This window comes from Gossypium hirsutum, chromosome D10 (genome assembly GCF_007990345.1).
Source record: "Gossypium hirsutum isolate 1008001.06 chromosome D10, Gossypium_hirsutum_v2.1, whole genome shotgun sequence".
Taxonomy (NCBI): domain Eukaryota; kingdom Viridiplantae; phylum Streptophyta; class Magnoliopsida; order Malvales; family Malvaceae; genus Gossypium; species Gossypium hirsutum.
The window spans coordinates 23,605,885-23,627,913 of NC_053446.1; the positions used below are offsets into that span (position 1 = coordinate 23,605,885).

The following is a 22,029-nucleotide window of genomic DNA, read 5'->3' on the forward strand; positions in this document are numbered from 1 at the left end:
AACTCCAACTATTCAATCGACTCATACACTTCTCCTTCAGACCCCTAAAAGCTCTCATTTTATTCCTACCAACAATTGATGGTAAACCAAGATACTTCTCAAGGTTATCAATAGAGTGCACCCTTAAAACTTGACAAACCTCCATTATTTTCTCTTGAGTTACATTCGCACTAAAAAATGTCCCGAATTTATCAAAATTAACCATCTGCCCAGAGCTATTTGCATACTTGTCCAAAAACCCTTTTCGATGCATTCACCCCTTCTAACGACGCCTCACCAAAAATCATGCTATCATCCACAAAAAGTAAATGAGCGACAATCGAAGTATACTTATTAATGCGTACTCCCTATAACTGTCCATGCAACGCTGCCATTCATAATAATACTGAAAGCCCCTTGCTACATACAAGGAACAAGTATGGGCTAAGGGGATCGCCTTGCCTCAGCCTACGAGACGGGCAGAACTACTCCCCCACCTCTCCATTTAACACCACTGATTACAAGACTCATTCCACACGTCTCATCACTTTTTTGATCCATAGATCCGAGAAACTTATCTGCCCGAGCATCTGCCTTAGAAACAACCAGTTGACTCTGTCGTATACTTTGCTCATGTCCAGTTTTACTACAAAAGACCTTATTCTGCCCACCCTCTTATGCCTTAAGAAATGTAAGATCTCATATGCCGCTAAAATATTATCCGATATTAGCCGTCCAGGAACAAAAGCATTTTGGGTCTTATCAATACAATAATGAATCATGGACTATAAACCTATTCACAAGCATTTTTGAAATAATTTTATAAAGAATGTTGCATAAGCTTATTGGTCTGAACTGATTCATGTTTTGTGAATTACAAACCTTGGGAATTAAAACAATTTGGGTGCCATTTATCTCAGCCATGTCATGCTCATCAGCCAAAGTCTTAATACAATACTCAGCCACCTCATTTCCAACTATGTGCCAAAATCTTTGGTAAAAGACTGCACCAAGCCCATCCTCTCCTGATGCCTTTCACGACCTTACAGATTTAACCGCGTCACAGACCTCCAGAAACAAAAAGTCTCGCAACAGATGCAAGCCCTTGCAACACCTCTTCAACGCCATTCGAACCATTTGAAGAGAAAAGAGAAGTAAAATAGTCTTTGGCAATATTCAACAAGTCCAAACTATTTTCATGCAAGATGCCACTCTCGTCCCTTAGATTTACCACTTTATTCCTCCTCCTCTGCTGTGAAGCAAAATTATGGAAGTACACAGTATTTATGTCCCTATTTCTTAGCCAATTAGCCCTCGCTTGTTGCACCCAATAAATCTCTTCAACATACAATATTATTTTTTATGTAATTAATGCAAAGTAACATTATTTTAAGTAATAACTAATTAACCTAATTAACTCTAATATTAATTAAGTAATAGTTAAGATGCCTAGGAATCTATTCAAGTAAAAACTCTATTTCAAAATAATAAAATTACCAAACGTTTCTTTAAGTAAAAAAATTTTAACTAATAGTTGTATATTATAATTATAATTATCACAATTTTTTTCCTATATTTTTATGCTTAAAGTTCTATTCAAGTAGTAAGTTTATTTTAAAATTAGCATAACCTTTTTTAACTAATAATTGCAATTTAAATTCTAAATATTTTGAAATGTGTAATTATCACAACTATTAAATTTTAATTATTTTTAAATGTATAATTATCAAAAATTCTATTTTATTTACATTTTTAACTAATAATTCTAAATTAAATATTATAATTATTTTTAAATATGAATTTAATAATATGATGGAAAGTAAAAGGCATTCTCTTTAGTTCAAAAGTTTTTCCAAACTAGTACTTTTATAAATATTGCATATACATCTCAAATATTTCTTTCCTAATTTTTCTCAAAATATTCAAATCAAATACAAGTAAAAACATATAAATCAATAACACAAATTCTCATAGACCATATAAAGTTGATCACTTATCTTGAAATTAAATACAATAAATCTGACACTCACTCGTTGAGTTATGTACTCATAATTTTCAATATCTCAATGAAATTTCAAAATAAAGCATAGAAAGAGATATTCCAAATTGCAAATTCCAAAATTTTTAGTACAACAACCGGTACTACTCCAGGAATGAGCACAGTAAATTATTGAGGAATTTTTGAAGCAAGCTAGTTTAAAAGAGATCATAAGGAAATTAATTTGATATTGGAGATGGGAATCTATGTAAAGACTAGAAAATGAGAAAATGTGGCAAAAAGGACCATATCGTAAATTTTAAAAAGTATGAGGATTTAAATACAATTTAACCAAATTGAGAAAATGTGAGTTAATAATGAGTATTTGGCATGAGAATGATGTGGAATATGTATTAGTATGACGAGTATCACATTTGGACAAAATCAGATAAGATTGAAAAGTACAGGGACTAAATTATAATTTTTTTTATTTTTACCATTGAAAAGGGTATAAGTGTAATTTTCACCACACATGGACATAAATTAGAGAGTAAATGTGAATTATGAAATTTGAGTTTGATAAGTGCCAATGTGCCGTAAAAAAAGCAAATTTTTCGTATGAGGGTATTTTAAAAAATTATTTTTCTCACTCCAACCTGCTTCACTATATGAAATTATCATTTTATCCTTATATATAAAGTATTAAAAGGGTACAAATGTAATAATATAATATAGAAAGAAATCATATATTTTATGTTTAAATATTTACTTGACTTAAAAAATTAAAAATATTAAAGATAAATAGCAAAAATTAAATTAAAGTGGAGTGAAATGGGGTGGGGATAGATGTATCCAACATTTATGGAGAGGGTTGTGGTTTGTCAGGTGGTGAAGCAAAGTGCGCCAACTATGGAGCGATGGTGAATTTAGATATATTCACCCCCGCCTCGCTCTATTGTCATCCCTCAATTAGGGATATATCTTACTAAAAATGATTTGGGGGATAATAAAGAGAAGGTTAGTATCCACAAGACTAATAAAAATTTATTTCTTTTCACGAAATAAAATAAAATAAAATAAAAATGATTTTGAAATTAAAAACTAAAATTAAATTTACTAGAAAATTTTAAAATAAAATTTGAGAAATAAATATAATAAAAATATAGTTAAAGAAAAAAATTCATATTTAATTTATGGGTTTAAACATCAATGCAAAGATAACTTCAATATTCTTTAATAAATTGGTTATAGTTACCGATGATGCACTTAACAATCAATTTCTTCTTACCTTTTCAATAACCAAGACAACAACTCTATAACAAAGAACTTCGGATAAAGAGACTCAATTCTAGCTAATAAATATGCAGGTTTGCTTTAAACACACACAATCGAGTTCTTTTAGAGTATATTACATATCCATATAACAATAAAATGCATATTTTGATATACACAACCATACTATCATCGTAAATATTAGAATGGTCAAACAATTATGACTTTAATAATTCTTATTGACAATGAAAACATTCTAAGCTATCCAATATGGATCTATATTCAACAAACCTAAATATTTGAAATTTAAACAAAAGATATGTACATACCCAAAAAAATAGGAAAGAAAAAAAAATACTAATTGTGCCTCACAAACTTGTAGAATCGAAACCTTGAAAATCCTTTTACTAGAAAGAAAAGTTTAGATTAACTAAAGTTGAGAGAAAAACACAAAAGTAAGATTGTGAAAATTGTCATCTCTCTTTGAGTCTAAAAGTCTATTTATAAATACTAAATCCCTAAATAAAAGATTTCAAAAAATCCCTAAATAAAATAATATAAAATATCTTAAAGTTAAATAAAAATATAACTAAAATAGAATATAAAAGGAGAATAGTTCTAATTAAATAAAGTAGTTTCTAATGTCATGACTGCACCCCGGCCACCGAGACTATGAATCAACACAATTATCTCTAAATATATCGCATTATACTACAAGTGTGACTAGTTGAGTTGTAATATTTATAATGTTTCAATGGAACACTCGAATATTCCAAGAATCGAACCCAAGAGAGTTCGAGGACAAAGTGATAGTTCCTAAGCAACAAGCATAGAAAGTGCATTCTTGAGACTCTGTTCCCGTAAATTGGACTTGTAAATATTTATTAAAAATATTTACGAAGCTAGTTGTGTAGTTAATTAGGTTTTGGTTAAGTGAAATTGCATGAATTAAGAGTAATAAGGTATAAGGACTAAATTGCATATAGGGTGAAAGTTGAATTATAAATTAAAGAAAAATTAAAGGGACTAAAGAAGCAATTATGCCATTGTTCTTTAAGAGGCGGCAAAAGGTAAGATATTTATAAATTTAAAATATATTATAATAAAATAAATTTACTTAATATTTAAGTATATATATTATAATAATAAACTAATTTATAATAAAATAAAATAAGTAAATGAATAAAAAAAGAATAAGAATAGAAAGCCAAAGCCAAACGAAAACAAAAAGGAAAGAAAGAAAAAGAGAAAGAAAGACGCAAAACTTAGGGACTTTTAGGGTTCAAAGCTCAAATGGTTAGTCAATTTAGTTTTTTTTCTTGTAATCTTTATGTTTTTGAAATCCCAGTGTTAAGTACTACCCAATCCATGTCGAAATTTTAGCAATGATTGAGTTTTTAAGTGTTGTTAATGTTGAATAATTTTAGTATTAGGGATTAATTTGATAGATTTTTAAGATGGAAATGAAAAAGGATTAAATTGTAGAATGAATTGTAATTTTTGAATAATAGGGACTAAATTGTGAAAAAATTGAAATTTAGGGATTTAAGTGAAAATAGAGAGTTAAATTTAGTTCAAAGTGGAAATTGTATGAAAATATAGAATTAATTGTGAAGAATAAAAATTAGTCTCGGTTTAGCGACTAAATTGGAAATTAGGCAAATATTGAGTCAAAAGTGAAATACTCAATATGAAATTGAATTGTGTTGTATTGATGAATTTTAATTGTTTTAATTTCGTAGTTAACGTCGTACCAGAATCCTAAATTAAAAAGGGGAAAGATAAAGTCGACATTGAATAGCTCGAAATTTCTGGTTTGTATTTCTATAATCCGAATCTAGTTGTTAATTGTTGTATTTTAAATTAATGTATATGGTAAGTGGTTAAGGTGAGTATATGGCACTTTGATTATTGAATTGATTTACAGTTGATTGAATTGAATTGAAATGAATATCTGTGTTAATGTGAAATTTGGATATTGAATATTGGTTGTATTTGGAAAGTGAAATTAAACTCTATTAACTGTATCGAGTTGATTGAATATTGAATATTGAATATTGAATATTGAATATTGAGTCGGATATAGATGACATGCCATAAGATTGGAAGAGTTCAGGAATTTCTTCGACTTCGAGTCGATGAGTCACTAGGTGCCAATTTACTTCAATTTATCTAATGAGACACTAGGTGTCAAATTTATATAGAGCTGAGCGCAGTTATTACTTCAGATTTATTCGATGAGGCACTAGGTGCCAAACTGGTGTGTTGGTTGGATCCGTGTATTCGTCCGAGTTCGAGTCGTGTTAATAGGGGTAAATAAATAATAAAGTTTTGTAATTGATATTGATATGGCATAATATGAGAAATAGAAGTGATATAGTGAATTGAAAATAGAATGTGAAATATGTTGTAAATACATGGAATACATGAGTTATATACTCATGAAATTGAATATGGAATGGATAGTGCCATTATTTAAATGATATAAGGATCAAATTGTAAAAAGCTATTATATAGAAAGTGATGAGAATTGATTATGGTATAAAATGATGTATTTATGATTTGAGTATTGAATGGTTAATGCTATTATATAAATAAATGTGGATTTTAAATATTCAATTGTGTTTAATATTTAATTGTGTCTAATATATTATTTTGTCTTTAAATATTCGAATTATAGAAATACCACTGAGTTTTTACTCAGCGTACGGTTTGTTTTCCGTGGCAGGTTAGGTACTTAACTTTTGATCACCGATTCAGCATCCAACAACAATCTCAAACTCAAATGTGGTGATTTTATCCTTTGTGTCGGCATGTACCTAGGGTGTCTAAATAATAGTTATTTTGTGGTTTGATTGTAAATGAGGTTATAAGTTTAATATTGTTTGGTATATACATATGAATATGTGTTTGTGTTTGAAGTTATATTCTAGCATGGTAAATTGAACCAAATCTAAATAGGTGCATGTGAATTTAATTTTATGTTTAAGTACTCATAAACTAGGAAAAATAGATTTGGTATGTTTATAATTTGAATTTGAATGATGTTTTGATAATATAATTTGATAATATAAAGTACCAATGAGGGTACATTGGTTAGGCATTTAGGATGATTGTTTTGAAATGTTTTGGATGTGTTTGATCGTGTTTTGAAGTAGTTAGACGAATGATTTTTGAATTGCTTAATGTCCAAGCTTGCAAGGAATGGTAAACTTGTTGTTTAAGGTACATTTTAGGTCCACACGGCCAAACACACGGGCGTGTGATTCGGCCGTGTGAGATGCATGGCTAACACACGGGCATGTGAGGCCATTTAGAAAGGGCACACGGGTGTGTGGCTTGGCCGTGTGACCCAAATCAGAGAGTTACACAGGTATAGACATGGGTTGGGACACAGCCATGTGTCCCTATTTCGAATTCCCACACGGTCTAAGACACGGGCGTGCCTCTTGGCCGTATGAGTCACACGGCCTAACCACACGGCCGTGTGAACCCTATAGCTTTGAAAATTTTCAATGTATTTCGAAATATTTTTTGAGTTTCTGAATTAGTCTCGACTTGTTCCTAACGCGTATTTTGGGGGCCTCGACGGCTCGAATAAGGGACTGTATGTATGTGTTAAATTTGATTTCTGACCTGAATTTATATGATACAAAATGTTTATAATTTATGTCAATTTGATTGGTAAACTTCGGTAATGCTTCAAAATCCTATTCTGGCAATGGATATGGGTTATGGGTGTTACACGCTAACTACTATATATACGACAATTCATAATCAAGGGCAAATTACAATAATCGTCTACATAATGCTAAAAAGGACCAAATTGCAAAATAATCAAAATTAGGTAATTAACAATTCAATGCACAAACAAGCGGTTGATCTAAAAGGCTTAAACTTCTAATTGACTCAATTTACATCTCGGTCACCATTTTAGCAAATTAGGAAATTTAGTTCGGTTTATCTCTTAACCTCACCAAACAAATTCAGGATTGTCAAATTGGTGCTCAATAGGATCTCCTCTCAATCTCAGCTATCTAAATGTTCATCTAGAAGTGTCAATTCTAAATATTGAGGTTCATTCAATTTAATCTAGTTTTTACAATTTAGTCTTTATACCAAAAACTAACCAAACAACATTTTCGTCAACCAACCACCATGAGTTTAGTTATCAATCATCATTTCCGTGCACACAACAACTTAACATATACTCAAATCATACATAAAAATAAAGCACAATGGTAGAGTTAAGAAAAACTTAGAAATTTCTTGATGGATGCTTAAAGAAGAAGATGATAACAACAATAATGACGGTGGCAAATACAAGTAAAATTCAGATTTTTAGACATTGGAAAGAAAATAAAATTGAAATATATTGAAGGATTTGGATGAAAAAGAAAATACAAAGAAAAGTTAAAAGTACCAAAATGCAATTAATACTAGAGCTATAGTAAAAACTAACTAAACTACCAACTAAAAACAAACTCAAAAAAGCTATGAACTAAAACCATAAAAATGAAGAAGAAGTAACTATAAGCTTAAAAGATGAAACAAAATGTGGCTCCTTTAAAGTTACTGGTTCAAAGTGTCTTTTAACAATTGAATACAATTCCAAATTTTAGATAAAAATACCCCTAAAAGTTGTGTTTTGGCTTGGGTTGATGTTAGACAAAAGACTACCTCTACAGCTATTTTCTTGTAATACCCCCTACCCGTATTCGTCACTGAAATAGGATATGAGGCATTACCAGATTTTACCGAATAAATTTTTCGTTATTACGGGTTAAGTACTATTCATTTATCGAAACATGTCATGACATCCCTTGGATGGGCCTCCGAAGCCCAAAACATACATCGGGACCAAATTGGGATTAAATCAAAACCATAAGAAATTTTTTCACAAAATCCCAAAGTTTTTTTTTAACTCAATATAACCCCTTTATAAATATTTAATCTTCCCTGCAATTTTAAACCGAGATCAATCCAACACAACCAATTCATTTCAACATATTTTCAAGATAGACTTAACATATTTATAAGATAACCTCATCACATACCAAAACCAAAATTTGTTAGCCATACCAATGGCTAACCATACATTCATTTCACATTAACATTTACTTTACTAGCTTATACATGCCATTGATTTCCAAAATAAAGGTTCTTTATATACCGAGATCTTGAGGTTGATAGTATGATGCGTCTCCGACCAAATCCAACCTCCGAGCTCTTAACACTACAACACAGGGGAAAAGGAAACAGGGTAAGCACTTTGTGCTTAGTAAGCTCATGTAACAAGAATTATACTTACCTAATATTTTCAATACAATGCAATAAACATTCATACATCCATTCAATGCATTATTCCCCTAACATGCACAAACTCAACATTCAAGTTAGTTCAATAATTTTCATGTATCAATAATTTATATACCATGATTGATGAGCTCATCAATTCCATGATTTCCATTCTCTTGTTATTTTTCATATTTATCCTGTTGAACTACTTGGAATTTCGATGGATTTTCAGGGGTACACCTAAGTGTACAAACCAGGTCCGTCAATTCATATTCATGTGCGCACATTTCCATTTCAGAAAGCACACTCCCATGAACCTCATCCTTACAGCGGGATTACCAGTCCATGCTAAATCCCTGTAATATATACTCATAGAGTATTATCGGGATTACCAGTCCAGGCTAAATCCCCTGCAATGACAATTACTCTAATGAGTTTGGATCTGAATTACCAGTCCAAGCTAAATTCAGACCCTAATTCGAATTACTCGTCTGGGATAAATCCATTTTCCACATATTCTTCAGGAGGGCTATATCAAGATAGGATCACCCATCCGGGCTAGATCCTTTTTACCGTCAATTCCTTTTCAGAGATCCATCGAATTTTCCTTCCATTCAACCGGGATTTCTTCCCCTTTTTATCAAAAATATCAATGTTTCATCAATTTTCATACAATGAACATTCAAATCATATTCACATCAATAACAAACATTTCAAGCATTTAAGAATATAATTCAAGTTACACGAACTTCCCTCGATATTTTTTCGTAAATAAAAATCTACTAATCCCGAACTTTTTCTTTTCCTCGATCTAGCTTCGTATTTGAATTTTTTGGATCTAAATAAATAAATTTAATCATTAATCTAATACATTTCATGTTCATATGTAACATTTTCTATAATTCCATTATTATTTATAGTGCATTCAAAGCTGTCTTATTGAGTCATAGTCACTAAATTATTTATATCTTGAGCTATAGAACTCCAAATTATCCGCTAATTTTCCCCGAAACTAGACTCACATATCTTCTTACCATAAAATTTTCAGAATTTTTTGTTTAGCCAATAAGTACAGTTTATTCTTTAAAGTTTCCCCCGTTTCACTGTTCGACAGTTTCGACCCTCTTCACTAAAAATTAATTATCTCATTGTACAGAATTTTGATGATGTTATAGTTTGTTTATTTTGAAAATAGACTCATTAATTATTTTAAACATATAAATTTAAGCCCCTAATTATTTTTCTCCAATTTTTGATGATTTTCCAAAGTCAGAACAGGGGAACCCAAATTCATTCTGACCTTGTCTCACAAAATCTATTATATCTCATGATTTACAATTCCATTGCTTACACCGTTTCTTTTATAAGAAACTAGACTCAATAATATTTAATTTCATATGTTATTCATCCTCTAATTCAATCTCTACAATTTTGGGCTTATTTGCAATTTATGTCCCTCCTCATTTAACAATTGAGCTATTTAATCCTTCTAGTAACTTTTACACCCTTTTCAATTTAGTCCTTTTTACTTAATTAACTACCCAAACGTAGAAATTTTCCAACAAAATTTTAATACCATATTACTAACACTTCATAAATATTTATAAAAATATTTCTGACTCAGTTTTACAAGATCGAGGTCTTGATACCTTGTTTTTACCCAATTTCTTCAATAATTTCTTTTTCTAACTAACCACTAAATCGATAAAATTTTTCTATAGGTATTTTCATACGATTTTCCTATCATATCAATATTCATGCAAAAATATTAAAATAAATTTCTCTTTAAATCGGATTTGTGGTTACGAAACCACTGTTCCGATAACCTTGAATTTAGGCTATTACATTTCTCCTGTCAAGCAGCGATGTCACAACACCTAGACTTCGGCGTCGTGACACCCTAGATAGTAGCAAACTCGTGGTTGTGGAGGGTTTCAGTGTTACGACATCCTACCCTTGGTGTTGCGACATCATTGGTATTGGCCCCAATTTCTTTATTCAACATCTCTAGGGATATCACGACTTCAGAGGCTCGGTATCATGATGTTGGCTCAGTGTCGTGACATCCTACCCTCGGTGTCGTGACTCTCTTGACAATAGGCTCCATTTTGATTTCACATTAAGTTTTGTATCCTCAAGATGAAAAGGTTCGATGTCTTGACATCACTATTATCAATGTCACGACACCCACTTTGAATCATGTTTTCCTCGAGGTTGGGTCATTGTCATCTTCCTACACCAACTCAAACACCTCATTAAGTCCCCTATGGTACCATGTTGCCAATTTGGGTCTTTAAAAGGGGGCAAAACTCGGCCAAAAATATTTATTAATGGTGAAAGCTAAAATTCAAAAAAAGTATAGAAAAGACACTTAATTTACTTAAGAATAAGCTCCTCGAGTATATTGGAAAGCCTAATTTGACATGTCAAATTACAGCAGATCATGTCACATGAGTTGCATGTGATTTTACACGTTTAATAATTAATTAATTTTTTAAATGTTGTATTTTTAATTACAACAATTAGCGTAAAAAATATTTATTATTTGAATTGTCAAATATAATTAAATATATATTAACTTATCAACTCACATATTATATTTAAAAATTTTCAAATAATAATTAAATCATTTTTAATATATTCAACATACAATATAATTTTTGTTTATGTAGTTAATGCAAAGTAACATTATTCAAAATAATAACTAATTAACTTAATTAACTCTAATATTAGTTAAGATGTTTAGAATTTTATTCAAGTAAAAACTCTATTTTATAATAATAAAATTAGCACAACTTTTCTTTATGTCAAAGTTTTTGAACTAATAATTGTATATTATAATTATCACAATTTTTCCCCCATATTTTATGCTTAGAGTTCTATTCAATTAGTAGCTTTATTTTAAAATTCGCACAATTTTTAACTAACAGTTGTAATTTAAATTCTAATTATTTTTAAATGTGTAATTATCACAACTTCTATTAAATTATAATTATTTTTAAATCTATAATTATTGTAACTTCTATTTTATTTAAAAAATTTACCTAATAATTCTAAATTAAATATTATAATTATTTTTATATGTGAATTTTGTAATATATTGAAAAATAAAGGGGACCATATTTTTTAGTTTGACTTTGACTAGTATTTTCAAATGTGTGAAAAAAGAGGAAAAAGAGGGGGAAACCCATATTCTTCCCCCTTTATGTTCTGCCACCACAAAAGAGACTCTCTCTTTTATTCTCCCACCCATTTTCTTGAAGTCCTAGCCTAAACATCATTCCATATATTTTATTTCTCACTTAAAATAAGTAGGAAAACTCCATCCAAGCTCGATTTCTCCATCAATCTCATTATTTCAAGACCTAGGGTTTATGGGTCTAGTAGAGAAAGATATGGCTAGAGATAGAAAACTCCTAGTAAGGTAAGAAAATAAGTCTCTACCATTTCCATCTTTGATATTTGAGATGTAGGGAGCAAGGAATTTGGTTGAGCAAATTGTAATGATTTTTGTATGTATGTTTTTGTGATGGGGGAGAGAGATTGGTAGAAGAGAGCTTTAAGCTATGAAAGAAGTGGACTTGAGTGTTGAGATTGTAAGAGAAAAGCTTTATTTTGATTTTAGTTCATGTCAGAGGTAAGTGTTTTTGAATTTTCTAATCTTTCCTTTAATAACATGATAATGTATAAGAATAATTAGTAGATTAAATGGTTAAACTAATTATGTGTATTAATATGCTAAGAACCATAGCTTGATATGTTGAGATATATAGCAATACGAATGGTTATATTAAAGAGTCTAGGCATAAATTCCATGAAAATGAGCTAGTAATGTGTTACGGATATTTGAATGACATGGTATAATAAGAAAGTTGTATCTAAGTGATAAAATGTGATTAAATGTCATAAATATGCTAAAAATAATTATATGACACAATGAAGTGAAATAGCATTAAAAGTGGAAATTGTAGCAATAAAAATGTTAAACATGTTTAATACGATTCTAATGTGAATTTGTTAATGGATGAATAAAGAGAAGTATTGCTGTGTAATAATATTGAATTAGGAATATATATGTATGTATAAGAGATGATGATATGACCACCTTGGTAAGAAGTGGAAAGAATGTGATATGAACTAAGGAGGGTAAAAAAAGGAAAGCTTTTCTTTTAAGTTGAATAAGAGAAAATGAGATAAAAAAAAGAAGAAGGTAATTTTGGTGTAAAATTGATAGGGTATAGAAAAAACCTAGATGAGTCAAATTCGACCTAAGAAACATGTGACCTGGCTCAGGCAACCCAACTAGCAACAAAGTAGTAGGCTAGCCTGTGAAGCCCAAGTTTCAAGCTCATCTTAGTAATATTTGAAGTCCAAAATCTCTAGGCTTTGGGTATAGTTCCTTTACCTTAGACCTATATGTATGTGTGTATATGTATATTATTATTATTATTGCAGTTGGAGTGTCACGAGCAAGCTTCATAACTTGTCATATTTGGAGTTGGCAATTTTTGTAAACAAAATATTTGGGTTACAATCTTCACTGATTCTTTAGAAGTGTGCAAGCTCATCTATGATATTCAAACATGTTATGGAAATATCTTGAATTGGTTTGGATTGGACCAAGCAAATCGACTTCCCTTCTTTCAGGAGATTGGATGGGATCGAGTAAACTTGGTAACATATCCTGAGAATTTGAGGGCTTATCTTGGACTTATTGAAGATATTTATTGTGGTTATTATCATGTTAATTTGATGGGAAGATTAATTATAATTTATCTAGTATGTTAGTAAGTCTCAATTGCTTCTATATTGAGGAGATTTGTATTGATGAATACTGTGTTTTGAGGGAACTTACTTTTTCATTGAGGAACATTTTATTGTGAGTGCATTGAGGGCGAAAAAGGTTAATTACTTGGTTTTCATCCTAGGTTTCTAGGGGAAAAGCTTAAAGAGAAAGATCTAGAACTTAAATGCAAAAGTGTGGTTGCCAATCTGGTGAGTGCATAACTTGTAATCACTTGTTGTATAAGGTGTTAAGATATTGAATTATCTTTTCAGACAAAACTCTACAAATACAGAAAAATTAAACTGTATAAATATATCGTTGTATTCATCTTTATTTTTATCAATACTTGAAATAGTTGACACTACTTGTAGCGTTGCTAGAAGCACTGCTCAATTTTCTTGCAAATAATGTTCTTAGTTCTTACATCATCAATATTAATATTTGTCTTGAAGGTTGTTTAGTTATTACTATTATTGTACTATTTGATTGTATTTGTATTTGTATAAGTAATTAAATCTTTACACGTTTAAATGTAATTCCTCCATTTTATATGATAATGATTTCGGTGGTCACTGCTGGATTTTACAATGTTGAAGGTCTCATATTTATTACCCTTAATAACAACATTCGATGTTTACATATTTATTTTAAAATTTTAAAATAATGTTTTATATTTTTTAAAATATTTATTTGAGAATTGGTTAAATTTATAATTTTGAAAAATAATTAAGAGAATAAAATAATATTTTAAAAAATAATGAAAGTGAAAAAATGGTAAATCATCTATAATAAAGTATTAAGTAATTAGATAAAATAATTAGTCATTCAAATATGAGTCAAAATTTCACATACTAAGAATTATTACTTTAATACCTCACTGCCTTTGATATAATATATTTCACAACGCAATGGTAGAAAACATTTACAATTACGTAAATATTATTAAAATCAAATAATAGTAAAATTATCGAGTATCAAATAATAATGAAAATCAAACATTTTTTTGTGATGAAAACAAAACCTATTAAATAATGCTAACATATGATTTTTCTTGTAATTCTTTATATGTTATTTTGAATGAAAATGATTAGCTAATGTACATATTTATAGTGCTATATAAATATTTATTTTTATTGGTATATAATTGTAACACTAATTAAGTGATAATTAATCTAAAATAATAAGTGTAATTTAATTTGGGTTCAAAGTCTAATTAAGAAATAATAATAATAATGAAAATGAAAATATTATTAATAAATTATTATATTATATCATAGATTTTAAAAAAATTAAAAACATAGATAATATAAAATATAATTCCTAATTGATCAATTTTTTATCTTAATTTCTCAAATAGATATAAGTCGTACTATTTGTCGGGTCGAAATTTGTGTTGAATCGAGCAATTTTAATTAGTTGAAATTAGTATTTATGAAAAATAGTATTTAATTTAATTATAAATATATTATTTTCTTTTGAGTTTTGATATATAAATTAAAAATAAATATATTATCTTTTATATATATATAATTTAATATCACACATTTAATCTTTATCAAGTATAAAAAATGTTTTCGTATTAAAAATATATAAAATTAATTATAAATTAAATTAAAAAATAAAATTCAATTCAAATAATCATAATTTTTTAACTTATATTTTAAAAACCATTTAAATATTCAAATTAATTTATAATTTCTTGATTTTTCTTTCCTCGGCTGTAATTTGGAACAGCATAAGAAAACGTCTCGTATCTGTGCCTACTGCCTACTATTAAAGTTGTCTCCAACATGCTATTAAATGTTGGGGTTAAATTTGAAAGATTGTCAGTATAAATTAAAAAAAAAATCCATCATATAATTAAGGGTATATATCAAAGTTATACATGAACTCATAAACTATAATTTAATACATGAACTTTAATTTTATGCAATTTGATACATGAATACTAAATTTAGTTCAATTTTCATAAATAAAATTACCAATATATTGATATTATCTTTTTATATATAATGTTAATCTCACACATTTAAATTTTTATTAATTATAAAAATTGATTTTAACGTTATTGATTATTATCATATTTAAAATAAAATCATGTTTATATATAAATTATATTTATTTAATTAAAAAATTGGATTTTTATTATTTTTAATTTATCTAATATATTCAATGATTTTATAGATTTATAATTTTATTAAGTAATTGTTATTTTTTAAAGTAGATATGACCAAATTAATTAATTTCACATTAATATACTATGATATTAATTAATATTACTTTTATTATTATCTTAAAATAATAATAAAAATTATTATTCTAATACTAATTTAGTAATATATTTAATAATAAAGTATATTCTTGTCGAGCTTATGATTATATATATATTATAAATATTAATAAATTCATATTTAAAATTAACGAGTAAAAAAACTCACATTTTTAAAATAATATTTTATTCATCTTCAAATCAATAATTACCATCTGCACACATCCTACCCATAATTTTACAAAAGAAATTAATAATTAAATTGTAATATATATGTATTTTTTTTAAAAAAAACTCTAAATACAATATATTTTTAATCCAAAAAATATATGATTTTTGGATATTTAATAAATGATTAAATTATTTACTTTGATAAATACAATTAGTAAATTAGTGCAAGAATTTTCTTATTCAATCGAAATTTGGTATTATATTTTAATTTTTCCACACATATTATATTTTTCTGTCTTGAATATTTATTTAATCATTAATATTACAGATGTTACGTCTTTTGATATATTGTAGTCAATGACAAATTAAGGTTTTGAAACATTTTATTCTTATAAATATAATCATAATTCATTTAAAATATACCAATCGATGATAATTACTTAATTTCATTAACATGTTAATTACTATAAATATTATAGTTATTGTATTTATACACTTTTACCTCATATAATTTTTTTTAAAAATTGTTATGATATAATAATTGTGTAGCACATGAGTTAAATTAGTTAATCTAATATTACCAAACTTAGTGATTTTTAACTAAACATTTTACAAAAAATTCTATGAAATCGCGTATTTAAAATATAAATAATAAATTGTGCATATTAAAATAAAAATGTATAAAATAAATTAAAATATAATTTTAGTTGAATGGTAAATTTAAAGTTTTATTAATTCAATTGGAGTGAGTCCAAATTTAAATATATTTTTATTGATTTTTGTTAAAATAAAAAGACTAAAATACTTAAAAAATTATATTTTTGTAATTTTACCAACAAAACTTAAATAATAGTATAGATGTGACAACATCAATAATTAAAAAAAAAAACTTAATTTTAGCCACAAAGTCACATACCTTCCACCACATTTGTTCCAAAAATCGGAAGTACATGATCCTCCATTGTCTGCTAATCACCAATGGCCCCAACACACACCAAAAACCAGAGACAAATCCTAGTGGCATGCTTACGTAGAACCAGTTTACTTCTTGTCCCTCTCCAATTCCCCTACCTCCATTCCTGACACCATGTTCATTACCACTTCCTTTGCAATCCTTTAATGGAGATCCACAAAGATGGTTACCAGCATAACATGATTCATTAAAGCTTTGTAGTTGACTACTTGTGGGTATTCTGCCAGTGAAATTGTTAGAGGACAAGTTCAAGTGGCTCAAAAATGTCATACTTGACATGCTTTCAGGAACAGAACCAGAGAGCTGGTTTTGAGAGAGATCAAGAGATTCTAGCGATTTCATACCACCAATGTTTTCAGGGATCTTTCCGGACAAGTGATTCTGGGACAAATTCAGTGACTGCAATCCTTGGAGGCTTGTCACTTCATGGGGAATCTTTCCTGAAAATTTGTTACGGGAGAAATCTAAAACTTTGACCAAGTTGAGGGTGCTGTCGTATTCAAGTAGTTGGCCTTTCATCACAATTGATGCAGATTCCGAGAGAGGTCCTGCAATAGCAGCATACAGTATGGCGTTGCCCCAAGAACCACTCCCTCTGACCATGGCAGTGAAGTTGCTTATACATCTTGGTATGCTCCCAAAGAAATTGTTATCCGCAAGGTCAAAAATATGGAGAGAATTAAGAGCACATAAATGGTCTGGTATGCTACCTCCAAACTTGTTTGACCGAAGAATCAATATTATTAGATTTGTAAGGTCCTGGCCTAGCCATCATCTAGTTCATTCTTGCCAAGGTTAATTGCAGCCAATTCCCTGCAATTTTTCAGTGACAAAGGAATTTCTCCATGAAGCTTGTTGTGAAGGTGTAGGGATTGAAGTTCTGACAAAGTTCCCATGGAGCTTGGAATTTTACCAGTGAATCTGTTGCCATCTAATCGTAGGACTTGCAAAGATTGCCACTTGATCCAGCAATCCGGTATCTTTCCGGATAAAAGATTGTTTGCAAGACTAAGAACTCTTGTCCCTATTGTTGCATTCAACTGAAAGCACAAAAAGTGGAAAAGTGGTCCCAAGAAATAATTATTGGAAAGGTCTATCATGGACGGGTTGGAACCCATAGAGATTTGAGGCAGTGGGCCGCTAAAGTTATTGAAACTAAGGTCAAGAATACAAGAATCATTTGAAGTTTGGGGTAGATATGAAATCTGGGTTACTAGAGAAATTTACAAACAAAAATTGGTTTGGTAGTCTCCAAAACCAACTAGGAATGGTATCTGAAATTGTTGAGTTAGAGACGTCTAGATATTCTAGATGTTTTCTGAACGAAGCCACAAGGGAAAAGATGGTCCTATGTGCCAAGATCGTAAGCCCAGTAAACGAAGTTGAAAAGGAGGAACCCGGTAAGGGTTGGCTCTCAAAACCAACGAGTTGTCCCATCCTTCAAAATACCTCAATTTGGTATGATTAGCAAAATGCTTTCCGGAAACAACACCCTCCAACAAATTATAGTAAATCTCAACCTTTTCTAAATTTGCAAGTTTTCCTAAAGAAGTTGGAATAGGACCAAAGATTGAATTATCATTCGAAGAAAGTTCTTTTAAGTTTTTGAAATGCTCAAGCTGATCAGTAAGTTGACCAAAGTTGACAACTTGCAAAGGTCAATGATTCAAACCTGTGAGAAGAGCAACCTGACAGAATCTCAAAGATATGAGATATGTCTTGATTCAATCTCACACTTGACAAAACAATTGACCTCAAGTTACAAAGATTTCCCACGGCTCTTGGAAGCTTCCCTTCAAGATCATTCCATGAGAGGTCAATTTCATTGAGAGTACTAATGTTGAAAATGGCACTAGAAATATCACCTTGCAATTCATTAGCAGAAAGACTGAGAACCTGGAGAGAGCTAAAACGGTACAGCCACTCAGGTATTGAAGATTTGAAATTATTATATGAAAGATCTAGATGTCTAAGGGAAGTCATGTTTCGAAGAAAATTTGGGATGGGTCCATGAAAATCACTTCCTGCAAGGTTGAGAACTAGGGAGTTAAGCTTGGACACCCAGCCTAGATTCATTTGGTTTGTGAAAAAGTTGTAGGAAAGGTCAAGGACGGCAAGAGTTGACAAATTAACATTTAGCAATGGACGTCCAAGTTGAAGATGATAGTTTGATAAATGCAATTCCTCTAAAGAAGGAAGTCGTGTGTTACCAGTTGCAACCAATTGGAAGCTCTACTAAGGTCCACTAAACTCAAATCAAGATGTTTCAATAAAGAAAGACCAGACAACCATTGGAGGCTCTCAACATATAATAACCCAGCCTCATTAAATTTATCCTCACCCCTGAGATTGAGAGATTCCCAAGTTGGTAAGGCAAGAGGCCTTCAAACGCATTGTTGCTTAGATCTAAGTATCTCAAATGCTTCAAATTTGACAGACAAGGGTTTATCTTACCTTTCAACATTGACATCAGATAAGAATCAATGTCAACAGTATCATCCAAAGGAGGAAGTGAGAGGTTGAGAGAGAGGATGTGGCCAGTCATATTGCCACAGACAACTCCAAACCAGGTGCAACAATCTGGATGATGATGAGGATCCCATGAAGCAAGCCGATTTGCATCATCTATGAGGCCTTCTTTGAAGACCAAAAGTGCTTGTTTTTCATTTTCAGGACAAGCACTGTAAGAATTAGAGCTGATTTCATTGCTCGAGTTAACGTCTGCTATTGCGAGAATGATCAGAACAAGTAGGATGATTAGAGCCATATGTGAATGAGTTTACACTATAACTTGCATATGAAAATAAGGACGGGCTTCTATTTATAGACGAAATTAATGTCGTCCATTTTAATTAATTTGTCCATGTAACAAGGACGAAATAAACAATTGTAGTCTGATTGTAACTTCAATATTTTTACATAATACGTAATTACATATACTTGTCTTAATAATTACATAATGAATCGAATTTACACCGTAATTCGATCAATTCTGGCAAAATAATAATAATATGAAAGGTCAATTTTAATTAATTTGTCTTTGCTCTCATCAGAATTAATCTTATAGTCAATATTGGTTCGTTCAATAAGTTTTTGTCATTAATGTAACAAAGTCTAGAAAATCTAAATAAACAAGTGGGAAAACAAAAACTATGAAGTTTACTCAATTCCACAACCACCAAATATACAATTGTAAGATGCGGAATCATGTGAATTGGATCCCCATTAAGACAAATTTTCCTAAGCTTACATCTTTAAGTTCGCAAATGAAGGGTCCAAACATGATTTATCTTGTCCCTGTCACCCATGGATTTATGCTATTTTCCTTTGGTTTTCAGCTTTAAACTTCTTCTGTTTGTCAAATTAACCAAAAAGGATGGTTTACATAAATAACTTACATTGCCACAATTAAATTGTTTTTAAATTTTAAAAAATTAAAATATTTTAATTTTATTTAAAATGTATAAAATATATAAAAAAATATTTTAATACTTTGGAGTTATTTGACAAACAACAAATTCAAGGGTTAAAAGAGATGGAAAATTAAATGAATAGTTAAAATAACTTTTTTATAAAGTTGGAGGATCACATATATCATTATATTGAGTTGTTTATTACTTGGACCGAAAATGAGCATGTATTGGTTGATGTGTTGATAGAGTTTTAAGGTGTTGATGTCTTTTTATAACTTTTTTTTGGTTATTTTTGTGGGTATTAGTCAAAATTTTATTTTGGTCAAATAAAAGAAAATTAGGCTTAAAGGTTAGAAAACTCCCAAGTCCCAATAAAAAAGATCAATTAGACTCTTTAAAAAAGCACATCTTATGAAGTTCTTAATGATAAAGGAAAAATCAATTAAGTCATTCTGTTAACTAAAATAATTAATTAATCAATTTAACTGTTAAAAGTGTTGATTTGACTAACGACAATTCTTAAAAATTTTTATATATTGAAAAAAATTAATGACGTAATAATTCTTTCACATGACATGTAACTTGTCCTCATGGCTATCGTCAGTCAAATCAATCCCTTTCTTTAATTTTTTATATATCGAAAAAATTTAATGGCGGAGCTACTAGAAAAAATATTGGTCGAGGTTGATGAAAACTCCAATGGTTGAGGAAAAGAGGTAAGATGAGCTTTACATAGATTGAAATTTTTAATTGCTTAAGAGTTTTTTATTATCATCACAATCAACAGAGTTTTGGGTAACTGTTTAAAGTTTTTAAAAATTTTGAGAGATATGATTGAAATTTTTAAAAATTTTAAAAGATCAATGAGAATTTAAAAAAATGAAAAAATTTAATTAAAAATTTCAAATATTTTAAGAGGCATAGAATGAGATGGTAATATTTAAAATCATAACATCTAAATGTCAAATAAAAATATAAGTCACTATCCCAAATAAATCTTAACAATCGCTTAAAAAGTTTAATTAAAAATCAAATTCAATTAAAATTAGAGTTTTTATTGATCACTTCTGAGTTGATATTAGTTATTGCATGTGAATAACGATGACGTGTATATATATATACCATAACGTGCATGGGCATGGAAAGTCATTCACGTTACCTTTACAACATATTAATTCAATGTGGCTCCAGACTTGCCATATATGAAGCGTTTCAAAATAGTCGAAATGTTTGAGCCCTGTATAGCATCAAAATTTCAAGATTAGCTCACTTGAGAAGACATTTGTAGATGAATTTTTTTAAATTCAATTACTAAACTTTTAACTGTCAAGTTAAAATTATAAAGTTTAAATTACTATGGATTAAAATAATTATCACTACACCAGAATAGGCTTTTAGCGGCACTTTTTGCGGCGTTTGGAACAAAAGCGCCACAAAAAATCGAGCATTAGGGCGATTTATCCAAAGCGCCGCTAAAGGTAGAGCTTCAGCGGCGATTATCCGGAAGCACCGCTAAAAATAGGAATTAGCGGCGTTTTACATAAAGCGCCACAAAAAACCTAAGACCAACGGCGTAGTTTTTTGCGATTTTTTAAACCTTTAGCGGCGTTTTTGTGTAAGCGCCGCTAATGCTCGGATCTTTAGCGGCGTTTTTGTCTAGGCGCCGCTAATGCTCGAGTCTTTAGCGGCGTTTTCGTGTAGGCGCCACTAATGCTCGGATCTTTAGCGGCGTTTTTGTCTAGGTGCCGCTAATGCTCGAGTCTTTAGCGGCGTTTTCGTGTAGGCGCCGCTAATGCTCGGATCTTTAGCGGCGTTTTTGTCTATGCGCCTCTAATGCTCGGATCTTTAGCGGCGTTTTTATACAAGCGCCGCTAATACTCGGATCTTTAA

The 22,029-nt window shown here is 29.8% G+C and overlaps 2 protein-coding genes across 2 annotated transcripts; both read right to left on the reverse strand.

Moving 5' to 3' along the window:
* Positions 1 to 447: 447 nt before the first annotated feature.
* Positions 448 to 18,410, reverse strand: LOC121222057 (leucine-rich repeat receptor-like serine/threonine-protein kinase SKM1). Its single transcript, XM_041101946.1, has 5 exons — positions 16,596 to 18,410; positions 3,246 to 3,270; positions 1,048 to 1,231; positions 862 to 956; positions 448 to 642 (listed from the first exon to the last, which is right to left on the reverse strand). The coding sequence occupies exons 1-5, from the start codon at positions 17,327 to 17,329 to the stop codon at positions 448 to 450; spliced, it is 1,233 nt and encodes a 410-aa protein (XP_040957880.1). The 5' UTR covers positions 17,330 to 18,410.
* On the reverse strand, positions 17,491 to 19,493 carry LOC107915408 (LRR receptor-like serine/threonine-protein kinase ERL2). Its single transcript, XM_016844571.1, has 4 exons — positions 19,181 to 19,493; positions 18,376 to 18,750; positions 18,124 to 18,269; positions 17,491 to 17,766 (listed from the first exon to the last, which is right to left on the reverse strand). Exons 1-4 carry the CDS (start codon positions 19,491 to 19,493, stop codon positions 17,491 to 17,493), a joined length of 1,110 nt encoding a protein of 369 aa, XP_016700060.1.
* Between the last annotated feature and the right edge of the window lie 2,536 nt (positions 19,494 to 22,029).

What these genes read in the sequence shown, in the direction of transcription:
- LOC121222057 (XM_041101946.1), bottom strand. Translation starts at nt 17,329, where the DNA reads ATGGTCAGAGGGAGTGGTTCTTGGGGCAACGCCATACTGTATGCTGCT. An exon ending in ACATCTATACTATTATTTAA is followed by an intron (nt 3,271 to 16,595) that starts GTTTTGTTGGTA and finishes TCTTTGTTATAG; the next exon opens with AGTTGTTGTCTTGGTTATTG. An exon ending in AAATTGTTTTAATTCCCAAG is followed by an intron (nt 643 to 861) that starts GTTTGTAATTCA and finishes GAGGGTGGGCAG; the next exon opens with AATAAGGTCTTTTGTAGTAA.
- LOC107915408 (XM_016844571.1), bottom strand. Translation starts at nt 19,493, where the DNA reads ATGGCTCTAATCATCCTACTTGTTCTGATCATTCTCGCAATAGCAGAC. An exon ending in TCTGATGTCAATGTTGAAAG is followed by an intron (nt 18,751 to 19,180) that starts GTAAGATAAACC and finishes TCAACCTTGCAG; the next exon opens with GAAGTGATTTTCATGGACCC. An exon ending in TGAGAGCCAACCCTTACCGG is followed by an intron (nt 17,767 to 18,123) that starts GTTCCTCCTTTT and finishes TTGTGCTTTCAG; the next exon opens with TTGAATGCAACAATAGGGAC.